Here is a 13,548-nt window from a genome sequence, read left to right as displayed (position 1 = left end):
TGGGAGGGGAGATGAGGAAATCTGTGAGTGAGATCATGCAGCACAGGATGCTTATGGCACTCCGGGGTTTGGCTGAAGACATGAAGCCACCGATGTGTAACTGTTTTCTTGTGAGTAAATTTACGGGATATTGTCACCACCAATCACATATCATAAGACATTGACATTTCCTGCAAAAGCACTCTGCCTCACAGCACAGCCAGCCAACTGTCTTCATTTCTCAGCCAATGTTGTGCATAAAATCTATAGATTTATGGCTATGTCAGAGGATATAGGTATTTTCTACACCATATTTAACTACTAGGTCTGTTGAACACCTACAGGGACTCGAAGCACTGGATGTGGGACCATCTAATTCACCAGCCTCATGATTGCCCAGACTGTCCTGCAGCAGAGATTTGCTCTTTTTGTCGCTCGAACATCCTCAGAATCTACATGCATGTGAAATTTTCCTCTTCCACCATCTGATACTTTCCCATCTTACATCACCTACTACTGATTGAAATACTGGAGCTGAGAACATCAATGTGGTTCCTCTTGGTTATCATAAATCTTTAACATACTTGTCTTATAAGCAAAAGACTATCCAAAGGAATTTTATGGCAGGTCCCATGTTTTAGCCAGGATGTATAGAAATGATGTCTTTCCCATCAACACTTGGCTCAAGACTGGTAGGAAAAGTGTGTCTTCTCAGCTCTGTAGTCTCTATGCCAGGCTGCTCCCGTAAGGGTTTTTTTGCAAGAAACCTGTTTTTTTTCTGTAGAGCAGAGAAATTTGCTCTACCTTTGCATGAGGAATCCCTTTCCTGCACACCAGTGGGTCTTGTGCCGTGTTTTCCAAGGAGAGGATAGCTGCTTGCCAGGTGTCTGTGTTGGGTGTTAATCTGTAGTCTTCCAAAGTCACTGATGAGACAAAAAGGATGGGAGATGCTTTTGGACACATCAAGGAAACACCTCAGACAAAGAAATGAGGAAGAAGGCTCCTACAGATGAGCAATGTTGAGCATTTAACATGCCTCCACCCGCTGACCCGCAGAGGCCAGTATTGTGTTATTCCACTTGTGAGAGTAAACTTCTGGTGAGGGACTGATGCTCCGCACTTTACACCTCTGCAGCCACAGACACTCTATGATAATTCACAGGCTGCACTGGGCTTGAAGCTCATGGACTGCTAATCCTCCTTCCAGGTAGGTAATCCCAGTGCTCCCAGTTTAAGGCATATGAACATCAAATGGGTTTATCAGAAAGTTTTGGTGTTTCTGTTGTTTTTTTAAAAAATCAGAAATAGTTGTGGAGCGCTTCTTCAAATTCCAAGTTGGTTGAATCTGGTTATTCCGGCTGCTGGAGGATTAAGGTGATCTATCAGGATACATTTACAATAGCCAACATCTTCTCTGAGTCTGAAAGCCAAAAGAGGAGCGTGTGTGTGTTGAGTTTCGAGTGAAAAAGAGATGAGTTAAAACGCAGAAGAAACAAACTGAGCAAGAAAATTCCATGGGATAAATTCTAATATCTATGAAGGTGTCCAAAAAAATACAAAACAAAATGTTAGGCAGATGGTTCAGTGTCTCAGAGAGAACATCACTAAACCTGCTTTGTGATCACCTCAACAAATATTCAGAAATAGTGATTAAAAATGTGATGTGGTCAATCATGGATTCCAGAGCACATCCATGTCTAAGGCCAGAAACACGGTATGACTTTCCTGAAGTGAGGCGCTTGCCTGCCTCAGCTCGCTTCCCCTGTTCTCTGTGTTGTGTAGGTGACATTTGACAATTTCTCCATAACTCGTCATTTGTGTAAATCATGCAATATCACAGTCTGGACTCGACAGTGTATGGAGTCTGTTGTGTCACACTGTGAGAAGGTGTGATGCATCGCACAGGCACTTAGACCTGTCTGCATGCAATTAGAAATCTCTCTGTCTGCCATAAGCCCACAGTGCTGCAACCCACACAGCGCTGGCGTCTCTCTGGTGGACATCCCTGACGTGGATGTCCATGTCCAAGTCAAGCTGCTGGGAGATGGTCCCACAAGGAGGCTGCTCCAAGGCTGTGTGCCCTACACAGCCTCTTTTCACCCCATGAGACAATGCTTTGACATTTCTAACTGTTCCTTTTCTTTTCCCACAGCTGACAAAGAGGCTGATGAATACTACATGAGGAGGAGACACCTGCCTGACCTGGCAGCCCGGGGCACACTCCCTATCAATGTCATCAAAATGTCTCAACAGACCAACCACAGGGACAGGCCCCGCCGTCCCATCAGGGCCATGTCCCAGGACAGAGTGCTGTCTCCTGAGAGGATCATGCCCGAGGAGTTTAGCATGTCCTATGAACGGATCCTCTCAGACGAGCAGCTTCTGTCTGCAGAGCGCCTCCACTCCCAAGACCCCCTGCTCTCCCCGGAGCGGTCGGGGTACCCCGAGCAGTCTATGTCACGGGCATTGTCACACACAGACGTCTTTGTATCAACACCTGTCTTGGATCGCTACAGGATGACAAAAATGCACTCCCATCCTAGTGCCTCAAATAACTTGTACAATACCTTAGGTATGAACCCAACCTCCGCCAAGCGCCAAGCGTTCGCCTCCCGACGGCACAACACGGTAGAACAACTGCATTATATTCCAGGACACCACCATCACTATCGCACAGCGAGCAAAACAGAGGTGACTGTTTGATATGACCTCGTGCATTGTAGATATTCATTGAGGACTGGGGTGGCCACAGCACCCCATACTGCAGTGGCCTTATCGGCCAAGGTAACCTCTAATAACTCAGTGTCTGAAAAGACTTCTCTGACGGTCCCATCCACGTTGTTGTTTTTAAATCCACCCCTTCATTGGTGACATAAGAAGAACCCAAGCAAGCAAACAGATGATAGGGAGGATAATAGAGGAAATTTCCTGACGTGCATCAGTTTCTGTCAAAGAAAGCCATAGTACTAGATGGCTCCTTCCAAGGGCTCATCAACATTATCTCATCATTTTTATGAGTTTAGGACTTTTCAGTTGCTACAAGTAGAAGCGTTCTCATGAAGCCCAAGACAGGGAGGAGGAAATGCGGCACCCCGTCCTAGCAGGAAGGGGCCCTGTTCTTGATCCTCATGCCAACTCTTATGTTTGGTCTCTCTGTAGCAAGAAGGTGAGCTTCTGGCTGCTGGGGATCCCCTCCAGACTGCTTGATATCAGCCAGCACCCATACAGCTGTTCTTCCTCACCCTTGGAGCCAATTCAAGGGCAGACTTTCCTAGGGGACTGGCAGATCTAGGGACAAGAATAGCCTCGCTGAGAAATCAAGTTTTAGTTTATATTAAATATACTCATAAGATACAAATATACTAGTGCCTACAAATCGCCTGCTCTCTCAGTGTAGGAAGTAGTGGGGCTGATGTGTTCAATAAGCACAAATATACTGAAATGCTTGTTAGACCCTTTTCTCCACTCATTCTAGTATCTTGGTGTCTGTAAATAGGAAGGAGGAATAGGGTTTCTCCTCCTCCAGCTTCTTGCCACTGCTGAACCTCAAGCACCACGATGCGTTCAGCTTCGCACTGCTGACCTGTGCTGGGGGAAGTCCTAACTCCACCGAGACCCCTGCAAGGCAAGGCAAGGCTATCACATATTTCACCAAGCCTGGATTTCTCCCCAGAATTTTATTTTCCTGACAGCATTTTCCACTGGCCCAGATTCCCTGTTTCTGAACATATTTCCTCCTCTCAGTTACAACCTATGAGATAACTCCATATGTAGCAAATCTTTTTCTAGCCCTCAGCTGAAGCGCAGACCTGAGGGTGTCTGTCTACCGAAAAGCAAGTCGGTAATTTTCCACGATTCTCTCTCCATGTAATGCCACCCCCCCCAAGAAAAACCTTCCAAATTCCAGCTCCATTGAGTACTAATCCTAACCATGAAGACAGTTACATTTCATGCATATAAATTATATATCCAGCATAATTATACTAAATGGGCATGTTGTATATCTGATATAATGCTAATTAGATACTGTATATTTGTAAAATCTTTGAAATGTATACTCATGGGTCCAGAATTTGTGAGGGTTTTATCTTTGGCTTTCTAGCCAGAGTGGGCTTTGCTTTATTTTTTATTGATTTTGCGTTTGTTTTGGATATTTTTTTCCTTGCGTTTGTTTTCCTATCAAATTCTGTAGAATGAACTTGCACTAGAACATCCTTCTGTGGCCAAAAAGGGGTCTCAGAAGGTTTTGAAGGCCAACCAGACCCAGTGCTGTAACGGTTACTACTGGACACTCTCCAGCACTCACCCTCCATGCTGTGCGCTCCAAGCCCCACCACATTCCCACACCCATGCTGCCAATCCGAATGGCAGCCATGCTCCCTCCTCCTTTGTGATACCCGAATTCAGGCTGCAGACATTCTTGTTCAGCACCTCTCTATCGCTGTCTTACATTCCTGCACTATTTTCCTTCATGGCTCTTCATTAAACTGTATTTAAATTAGCTCTGCCCTTCTTCCTGCCCTCAGATACCTCCCACCTCCTGGCCTTAAGGATGTTCCCAGCTCAACACGTCAGCCCTGTAGCACACAATGATTGCAGGCTTGTTGCAAGCTCGAGTCTTGTGTGAAGGCTTATAGTGCAATATTAGGTTTTTCTGGTGCAGGGTACGCAGGAGGAACATTCTGTCTTCCCCCAGTGGGATTTAGAGCTAGACCTCAGTGGGGTGGCCATGTGGCCTTTCTCTTTCCCAGACTGTCCTGGGGCTGCTGGTCCTAACTCATGAGCTTTCTTCTGCCCCACCTGATGGAGACTGTGTTCAGAAAGGACTCCCATCTGTGAGAAGTACTGGGGCTTTGTTTGACGGAAACTGAGCTGGGCAGGAATAAAGAAGAGTTTCCATTGTTCGGATCGTCATTACCACACCGCCTCGGGCCAACTCATTCTGGGCAACAACCCAAATTGCCTATGGATCAGGGTGGCCGTTCATGACATGGGAAGGATGTGAGAGAAAAAGCTCGCACCTCATGTCCTGACCCCTTCCCTTGATGGACACTTCTCTCCCCTGACTACCTCCAAGCTCCTCAGCTCAGTCACTGGATATTTCTTCACAGAAGGAGATCCCTGTGGAAATATTGCCCTTGCTGACCTTCCCACAGACTGCAGCTTGTGACTCTTGAGAAGAGAAAAGAAGCGCATATGGCTGATGGGGAGGCAGTCCCTGCTGAGATTGTGGGGCTCTTCCATTCTCTCTTGGCCCAAGAAAAGCCAGGATCTTCCCCTCTGCAAGCAGGGAGACGTGAACACTGTGGGAGAGGAGAGTCCACCCAAGAGTCTGCAAGAGTTGAGGTGGCAGAGGTGGAGGAGAAGAAGTGAGCATGTGAGGCCACTGGTAGGTGAACACTCCTCTCTTTCCATTTCCATAGCTGTATGTCTCGGGCTCTAGTCTTGATCTAAATGTTCTCTTCATGAGCTAAGAAGCTGCTGGACGAGATGCAAATATGGAAATTTTCACTCAAGTAGCCGATGCAGATGCTGTGCTCCAGGCTGTTTGACCTCAGAGCCTTCTCACGTTCTAACAAATATCACAGGCGCTCTGCTAACTTGTCCTACTTGGGCAATAATCCTCCAAAGCAATCTTAGCCCTACTTCCTCATCTTTTGCATCCACTCAACGGTTTCAAGCAGATGTATCCCACAAGAGCCACCAAAAAGCCTTTCTAGGCCAAATCCCTTCAGGAACTCTGATACCACCAGAGAAAATTTTCAGCAGATTTCTTTGGGAAAGCATCATATCTTGGATGACCACAATTTGTTCCTGGACACCAGGTGTTCCCATGGCTTGCTTTGTGTGCTGAAATGGGTTGATAGCTAAAGCAGTGGCATTTCAGCACACACAGGTGTTCTCACATCATTTTTACTTCTTCTTCATTCTAAGAGTTTGCTACTGAAAGGACACTTAGTCCAGGACGTTCCCCGTGGTCAATATGTGATGATGGCAGCACGTTTGTAATATGGTAACACATTCATACTCCACAGAGGCATTATGACAGTTCATATCATGTCTATAGAGTGCTTTGAGACCCTCCTACAACAGTAGAACAGTAAAGCATTTTTATGAATATTATTTGTCACCATTGTCCTGGCACATCCCATCTGATGTGTTGCAATCCAGTGTCCATCCAGAATGTGAGTGCTGGGATCGGGTGATGCGGTTTCCTAGATTTCTGATTGCTCTCCTTCTGGTCAGGGTCCTTAGGAGGCAGCGGCTCTAAGGGATGCTGTCATCTGCACTTTGACCTTTCTGCTTTCTTCTCTTCATGTCTGAGTCGCCATAACACTCTGCACTCAGGAGAAAAGTGGGAAGCAGTCACATTCCTCTGTACAGTAAAATATAATCCGCCTTGATTAGTCTAATATACTCAGAAGAATTATCTGTCTTTTTCTCCAACCCACAGGTGGAAACACACATCTGTGTAGCTTCTGGTTCCCAGAGTGCATGAGCAGGGACTGGAGGAGGGTGATGTAGAAGAGCTTGTATGATTTCCTACAAACTGATAATTATTTGCGTTCCCCAAGCAGCAACACTGAATAGTGAGCTGCCCTGGGGTTTATATAACTCTCTCATTAGTACGGATACATGTATGTATATGTGTATACACACACAGACATAGTTATACATACATGCTCTAAAAGGCAGTCATTAAGTTCTGACCCACCCTGTACCAATCTAAGCTTCCAAACTGTATGGAACCACGCTTTGAAATGTGGGAAACTATTTTTAATGATCCTCGTAGATCACCACATGGAATGGAAATCTTGTCATAAGAGGTTTCTAATGCCAGTAAATCACATTTTAAGGAAAATTGAAATATTTTTCAATGTTTTAAAGTTCCTTTTATAAATGCTGATCTGTTATTTGCAGGTTGGGGTGGGTGGGTGAGAAGAAACAGGGACAATTACCTGGGAGTAAGCCCTCCTTTCCTGGCCTAGATTTAATTTCTGCCAGTTGCAAAGTTGGTACTACCAACCCAAGCTTCCCGCATGCATCTTTCTGTTCTTGTGTCTAGCAGAAGCATTGCCACCAAGAATCTACAAGAGCTTGGCATCAAGTTTTTGTAAGAGATGGGTAGTTTCTGGTAGCTGGGAAGCTGTCTTCACCTTGTTCCACCACAGCAAACAAAACCATCATGAAACAGGGTAACTTTAGTCGTATTTGAAGTAAGTGTTCTGATTTGTGACCAATTTGCCATCTTCATTTCATGTGATGGAGAAATAGCTTGTCTTAGTTTTGTTTCAGATTTAGTGCTTAATCTTAGAAGGAGGGACTCTGCTGGAATATATTTACCACCGGTTTCATGTTCAAGTGTATTTCAGAGGAGTGAGAAGATGGTAGAAAGGAGGTTAAATATTTTCATAACCAGTGTTGTTAGCAATAAGCTTGCATGGGGCTGCTTCTTAGAGAGCGGCCACTTGTGTGTTCTATGTCCACAAGCGGATGGTAGAAGGTATCATTCCCAGCCTCTCTTAGCTGGTTCATGGCTGTCAAGGAGGTGCCCTCACCAAGCTCAAAACCCAGCTGGAAAAACCAACCTACGCTTCACCCACTGGGGGCAACGGGAGAGTTGGACGATCCTGTTCAGTCCTGTTAGCGTAAATGTGAAAGAGATCTCTGCTCTCAGCAGCGAGCAAAGTGGCGTCTTGTGTCTCCACTGTGACTGCACGATGTTCGGGAAGTCTCCATCCCCATCACCTTCTGCCACAGGGAGCGTGCTCCACACCACCCTGCCCCTCTGCCCATGTGCTTCGTACCAGCTCCCGACCTTCTGTCTGCAAAACCGTTCGACATTTTTTGTAGCAAGAATTTCTTGGCTCTGAGAAAGACACTTCTTACTGTAATATTTTTAGTTTTGGGGGACAATATTTCCTAAGAGGGGTTAAGTGGATATTTTTGTGCTTTAGCCCAGTTTATGGATTCCATGTTTATTATACGGTAGTACTGAAAAGGAAGTACATTTGTATCTGTAACTTTGCACAGACTCTTGGTTAACCATTAAACAAGCTTCAAGATGAGCAGTATTTGACTGTTTTTCTCTGTATTATTCTTGTTGTAATACTTACCTGTAAAAGCACATTCTGTATGTACTGTAAACAAAAATATTATCAGTTTAGTAAAATTTAGAGTCTTAAGGGTTTTTCCACTTTTGTCAGTAACTATTTATGGATTAAAAAATAAAGGCAATTTCAACATATAAATTGTGTCTTTTTTGATATCTATGGGGAAAGACCATTTTCTGGGCAGCCTTCCCAATCTTTGTAACCAGTGTCTAAAAGGTAGATATCTATATTTCTGTGTGTAGCTAAATAGCATCTATTAAAATCATAGAATTGTTTGTTTGGAAAAGACCTTTGAGATCATTGAGTCCAACTGTATCTGTCCACTACTAAACCAGATCCCTGCCTAAGCCATATCTACCTATCTTTTAGATCCCTCCAGGGATGGAGATTCAACCACTTCCCTGGGCAGCCTCTGCCACAGTACCTGAGAACCCTTTCAGTGGAGAATTTTTTCCTGATAGCTATTATAAACCCCCCTTGGCACAACTTGAGGCCATTTCCTTTCGTCCTTTCACTTATTGCCGGGAAGAAGAGACCAGCACCCGTCTTGTTTCAACCTCCTTTTAGATAGTTGCAGTCAGTGATAAGGTCTCCCTTCAGCCTCCTTTTCTCCAGGCCAAATGACCCCAGGTCCCCCCTCATCAGTCTTGTCCTCCAGACCCTTGCCCAGCTCAATTCCTCTCCTCCAGACACGCTCCAGCCCCTCTATGTCCTTCTTGTAATGAGGGACCCAAAACTGAACATAGTATCCAAGGTGTGGCCTCATCAATGCCAAGTACAGGGGAATGAATGCTACAAGATCTGGAAGAGTCATTATTTTAACGTATTTATTTGCTGCATTTCATCATTATGCCAAAAACCATCAGGGAGAAAAGCAAGACATTACCATTCGCTGTCAAATTTCGTCATGTGAGCCTAAAAGGTTTTATTTTAAAGTTACCCTTCTTTACTTTTGCATTCGTAAGCCATGATTCATTCTACAGCTAGAAAACCTTGTATTGCAAAGTTGGAACTTGTGATACATCCCGTAGCGCTGAAGGCTTCAACAGGAGCTTTGCTTTTGCTGTTGGCAATACCGAAAAACCAGGAGTTTCCTCCTTCTTCTGAGATGTGACAAGTGCCAAGGAGGTCAGAGCGTGTTCCTAACAGCCCCCACTACTACCACAAGGGCAAAGCTGCATTTTCATTTCTACCAGCTCTGAGCCTGGGGTTTCTTGCTACTATGTCTAGCTGGGAAACACGGTAGGGTTTTCCTCATGGTTTTTGTGGAGGAACTGTCAGATTTTATCTCTCTATTCTCATATTAGTTTGCCTTCAACGTTATGCAGATTTGCTTACATTAAAAATATGATAGCTGGTAATTGGGAAGGGTTGCTGGGAATAAAAGAAGTTAAGGCATCGGCACCCTTTCATAGCACAGCACTGGTAAAGGAGGTAAGGCTCTGCAGGAGGTGCTGCCCTCCCTCCCAGCACGGGGCTGCTGGCAGCCTGTCCCTGTGCTCCAGGACTCCGGGAGAAGCTCTCATCATCCACTTGGGCCACGTCTCTTCCCCTGTCCCTTCTCTGTCACCTTACAGGTCTGGCACTGAGCTTCAGAGGAGTGCTGCTGAGATCATAGAATCATAGAATGACCTGAGTTGGAAGGAACACACAAGAAGTGTCAAGTCCAACTCCTGTCCCTGCACGGACACCCCAACATTCACGCTGTGTGTCTGAGGGTGTTGGCCAAATGCTTCTGGAATATTGTCAGGCTTGGGGCCATGACTGCTTCCCTGGAGAGCTGTTCCAGTGCTCCACCACCCTTTGGGGGAAGAACCTTTTCTTAATGTCCAACCCATCCCTCACCCGGCATCTTCCTGCGCTTCCCTTGGGTCCTGCTGTGTCACCAGAGAGAAGAGCTCAGTGTCTGCCTCTCCTCCCTCCCTTGTGAGGAAGCTGTAAACTGTGATGAGGTCTCCTCTCAATTCTCTTCTTCTCCAGGCTGAACAGACCAAGCGGCTTCAGCCGTTCCTCATACCAGTGAGACCCTTCTAGGCCCTGTACCAACTTTGTGGCCTCCTCTGGGTGCTTCAGTTTCCAGAGACAACATCACAAGGCTAATCTCCCAGGGATCCTTCCCCACCTCTGCCTTCACATGGTGCAGAAGTTATCACACCACCATCACCCACCCACCAAGGCCCGGGCTCTTCTCTTCAGTCTTTCTTCAGGCATAGCTTTCAGTTGCTTTGTTGCTCAGCTTAAGTAAATCAAAGAAGTTTTGAGGAATAACACCCCACTACCACCAAGATAAGACAATCATCTTCCAGGATATGTCCAGTGGGAAGACTAAGCCCTTTTTAAGCTCTTGTGCCAGGTTAGTGCTTGAGGTCTCCTGTCTCCATAATAGCAAAGCTCAGGCAGCAAGACATAATCAGCACTTCCTAAAAGAAACAGGTGAACCCAGCAGAGTTAATTAAAACACAGTTTTAAGGGAAAAGTTTCTTTTTTTCCCCATCAGTTCTATTCATAGTTACACAATCCTTTGTAGCACTAATAAGTGCAGAGGGAGCAATGGGGAACGAGATAATTTCTCCACTTCCCACAAAAGGTATTGAAGAGAACAGCAGGATTTATGGTGTTGAGAGCCAGTGATGACTGAGATGAAGCTGGAGCCAATTCTTGCCTCAAAGGACAATAAATCCAACTGTTTCAAATTCCTGTAATAACTGATCTCAGTACTTTGGTGAAGAGATTACGCTCTGCTAGCAAGGCTTCGTTCAAGCCGTCTTCACTGGCCCCACTAAGTGATCTCCGCAGGACCATCTGAAATGGCCCAGCAGGTGTTTCTGGTGGCCCGGGCATCCTGCCACCACCCCAGATGAGGTCCCTGCAACTTCACACGTGACTGGAGCGACACTTTGGTGGGTGCCAGGGACGAGAGTGAGCGCTTGGCCAGTCCAACCCAGGCTGTCACAGCCAGTGCCCTTTTCCTGGGTAATGCAGCAGGGATCTCCTCAAGCTGCAGGGCAGGAGGCAGTGGTCCCTGCCCTCCACTGGCATGCGTCTAACCAAAGCATGGCACGATTCACTCTCACACTGTCTGGGGGAAGATGTAGTATGAAGGTCCTACCACACATCTCTGGGGAACGGTGCACAGTGCAGAGCTGTCCGGCAGACCTGGAGGGACAGAGTCAGGTTAGGAAGGTCCTCGTGACCCAACAGGTATCTTCACTGAGGACATCGAGGCAACAGGGCACAGGGGCACTGCCAAAATAAAGACTGTAATTGTCCCCCTCTACTCTGCTCTCATGAGACATTACCTGGAGTAGTGCCCAGTTCTAGGTTCCACAGCACAGGAAGGACATGGATCTCCTGGAGTGAGTCCAGAGGGGGCCACAAAGATGATCTGAGGACTGGAGCACCTCCTGTACAAGGACAGGCTGAGAGAGTTTGGGTTGTTCAGCCTGGAGAAGAGAAGGTTGCAGGGAGACCTTAGAGCAGCTTCCAGTGCTGAAAGAGGTTCCAGGAAAGCTGGGGAGGGGCTCAGGATCAGGGAGTGCAGGGACAGGATGAGTGGGAATGGTTTTCAGCTGAAAGAGGGGAGATTGAGATGAGGTATTAGGGAGAAATGTTTTCCTGTGAGGGCAGGGAGGCCCTGGCATAGGTTGCCCCAAGAAGTCACGCCTGCCCCATCCCTGGAGGTTACAATCCTCACTCATGAAAGAAGACAGGACTGTGTCCATTGCCTGAAAGGCAGAATACAGAAACACTGCTGGGAGACCTCAAAGGTGCTGTTGAGGTCTGAAGGAGGACAAAAGTCGGAGTTGGAGGGGTTACCACTCCACCAGTCACATCTTTCCAGCAGCTCTCCTGCTGTTTCTAGGCTTAAGAAAAACATATGGGAATGTTTCCTAAACCTAAGGTTTAACACTGCTTCCAGATGCCTTGGAAAGATGTTGAAAAATGATGAATTAAAGGACAGCAGGATAATTAACACCTGTCAGCACAGGTTTAAGAAAAGCAGATCTTGTCAAACAAACTGGAATTAATTCTCTAATGTTCCTACAATTTGGGCTGGCAAAGGAGGATGTGCAGATGCAATATGTTCAGCCTTCTCTACAGTACTGGATCATGTACTGCTTAACAATCTGATTAGGAATTTTATCACTGCACATCCTTGAGATAACTCATGTTAAAGGGATGCAGCAGAGGGGAACGGCAGATCTCAAAGAGTGGGTTTCAGTGGGTTTTACCCTTAAGGTCTGTTCTAAGGGGCATTTGGCAGAACTTAGCATGAGACCACACACTTATCAACACTGAGCTCAGCCATCCAGAAATAAAGATGAAATTGTTGCTGCTAAAAGCTTCAGGAGGCACAGAGGGTTTGGGATGCAAAGAGTGGCAAAAGAGGGATTTTATGAGTCAAGGGCTCAGCCCTTTGAACAGAATGTTCATACTATAAAGCTGCAAATCAAATCAGACCTGCAGGAACCGGAGCAGGGCTTCTGGGATGGACAGAGATGCCTTAGTGAAGAAGCAGCCCAACACAAAATTCAGTTGGGGAAATGCTTTTTGGTGATGTTTTTACAAAGCTCAGCATTTCAGTTCATGGTGAGAAGCTGAGCAGTGACTTGGTCACCAGGGATAAGCATTTTTCAGAGGGTGAAAAGTAAAAGGTGTTAAAGAGCTCTTTAATCAAGCATCAGAAGAACCAGCTGATGAAAGCTGAAGCCAGCTGGGCTATCACTGGAACAAACTATCAGGGAGACACTAGATAGGCAATGTTTCTTGCTGCAATAAATGCTATGGGGCTGCTAAGGCTAAATTTTACTGCCATGGTAACTCTTCGAACAGGATCCCCATCTTTCTCTCAGCTATTTTCACAGACAAAACCAACGACTCAGTGAGCTCTTCTGTGAATTGAAGCTCACTTCGAACCTGAAGGGTTTTCTGCCCACGAAGGAGGGATCTGTTTCCACAAGGCGTTTCCTCCCAGGCAGTAACACACTTAAAGGCATTTAATAATTAATGGAGCTTTGCAGGAGCCTTCAGAAGCACTACCCTTCCCTGTAGAGCGGAGAGGACATTAGAAGGAGAGACTTTCGGAAGTGACTCACCCCAGTCACCGAATGAGTCAGGAGTAGATTGGGAATTTGATGCAGCCTTCCTTCTCCCTCCTTGTCAAAATGCCAGGTAGCAGCTCTTCTTTTCTGCCTTTAGGTTTGGGAGGCACTTTTTGTTTGTTTTAATTTGAACTTTGGGCTGCTGGCCAAGCTCAGCCTCTGCCAAAGGAGCAGGGTGCTTCAGCTCTGCAATAGCCACGACGGTTTGCTGTGGGAGAGGGAGATCTAGTGGGAAGAAGAGGACAAGAGCGGTGGGTGATTTGTGGCATGTGCCTGTTTCATTATGTAAACATGGCTGAGAATCTTTCCTGGAAAATGTTACCTTGAATAAAGTTTGGGAAAATTATAAGCAG

At 46.1% G+C, this 13,548-nt stretch overlaps 1 protein-coding gene across 4 annotated transcripts in view; it reads left to right on the top strand.

Annotated features, from left to right (window-relative positions):
• SHISA6 (shisa family member 6) overlaps positions 1-8,221 on the top strand; it is a 243,301-nt gene extending 235,080 nt beyond the window's left edge. For all 4 annotated transcript variants that reach the window (XM_054083588.1, XM_054083586.1, XM_054083587.1 and 1 more), the window contains one exon: positions 2,132-8,221. In XM_054083588.1, coding sequence (XP_053939563.1) covers positions 2,132-2,682 — 551 coding nt within the window. In that variant the 3' untranslated portion in view covers positions 2,683-8,221. The remainder of the gene's footprint in view (positions 1-2,131) is intronic.
• The last annotated feature ends 5,327 nt before the right edge of the window (positions 8,222-13,548 follow it).

This window comes from Cuculus canorus, chromosome 18 (assembly GCF_017976375.1).
Source record: "Cuculus canorus isolate bCucCan1 chromosome 18, bCucCan1.pri, whole genome shotgun sequence".
NCBI classification, from domain to species: domain Eukaryota; kingdom Metazoa; phylum Chordata; class Aves; order Cuculiformes; family Cuculidae; genus Cuculus; species Cuculus canorus.
Note: the sequence above shows the minus strand (reverse complement) of the source record. Positions and strands in the feature narration are given on the sequence as shown.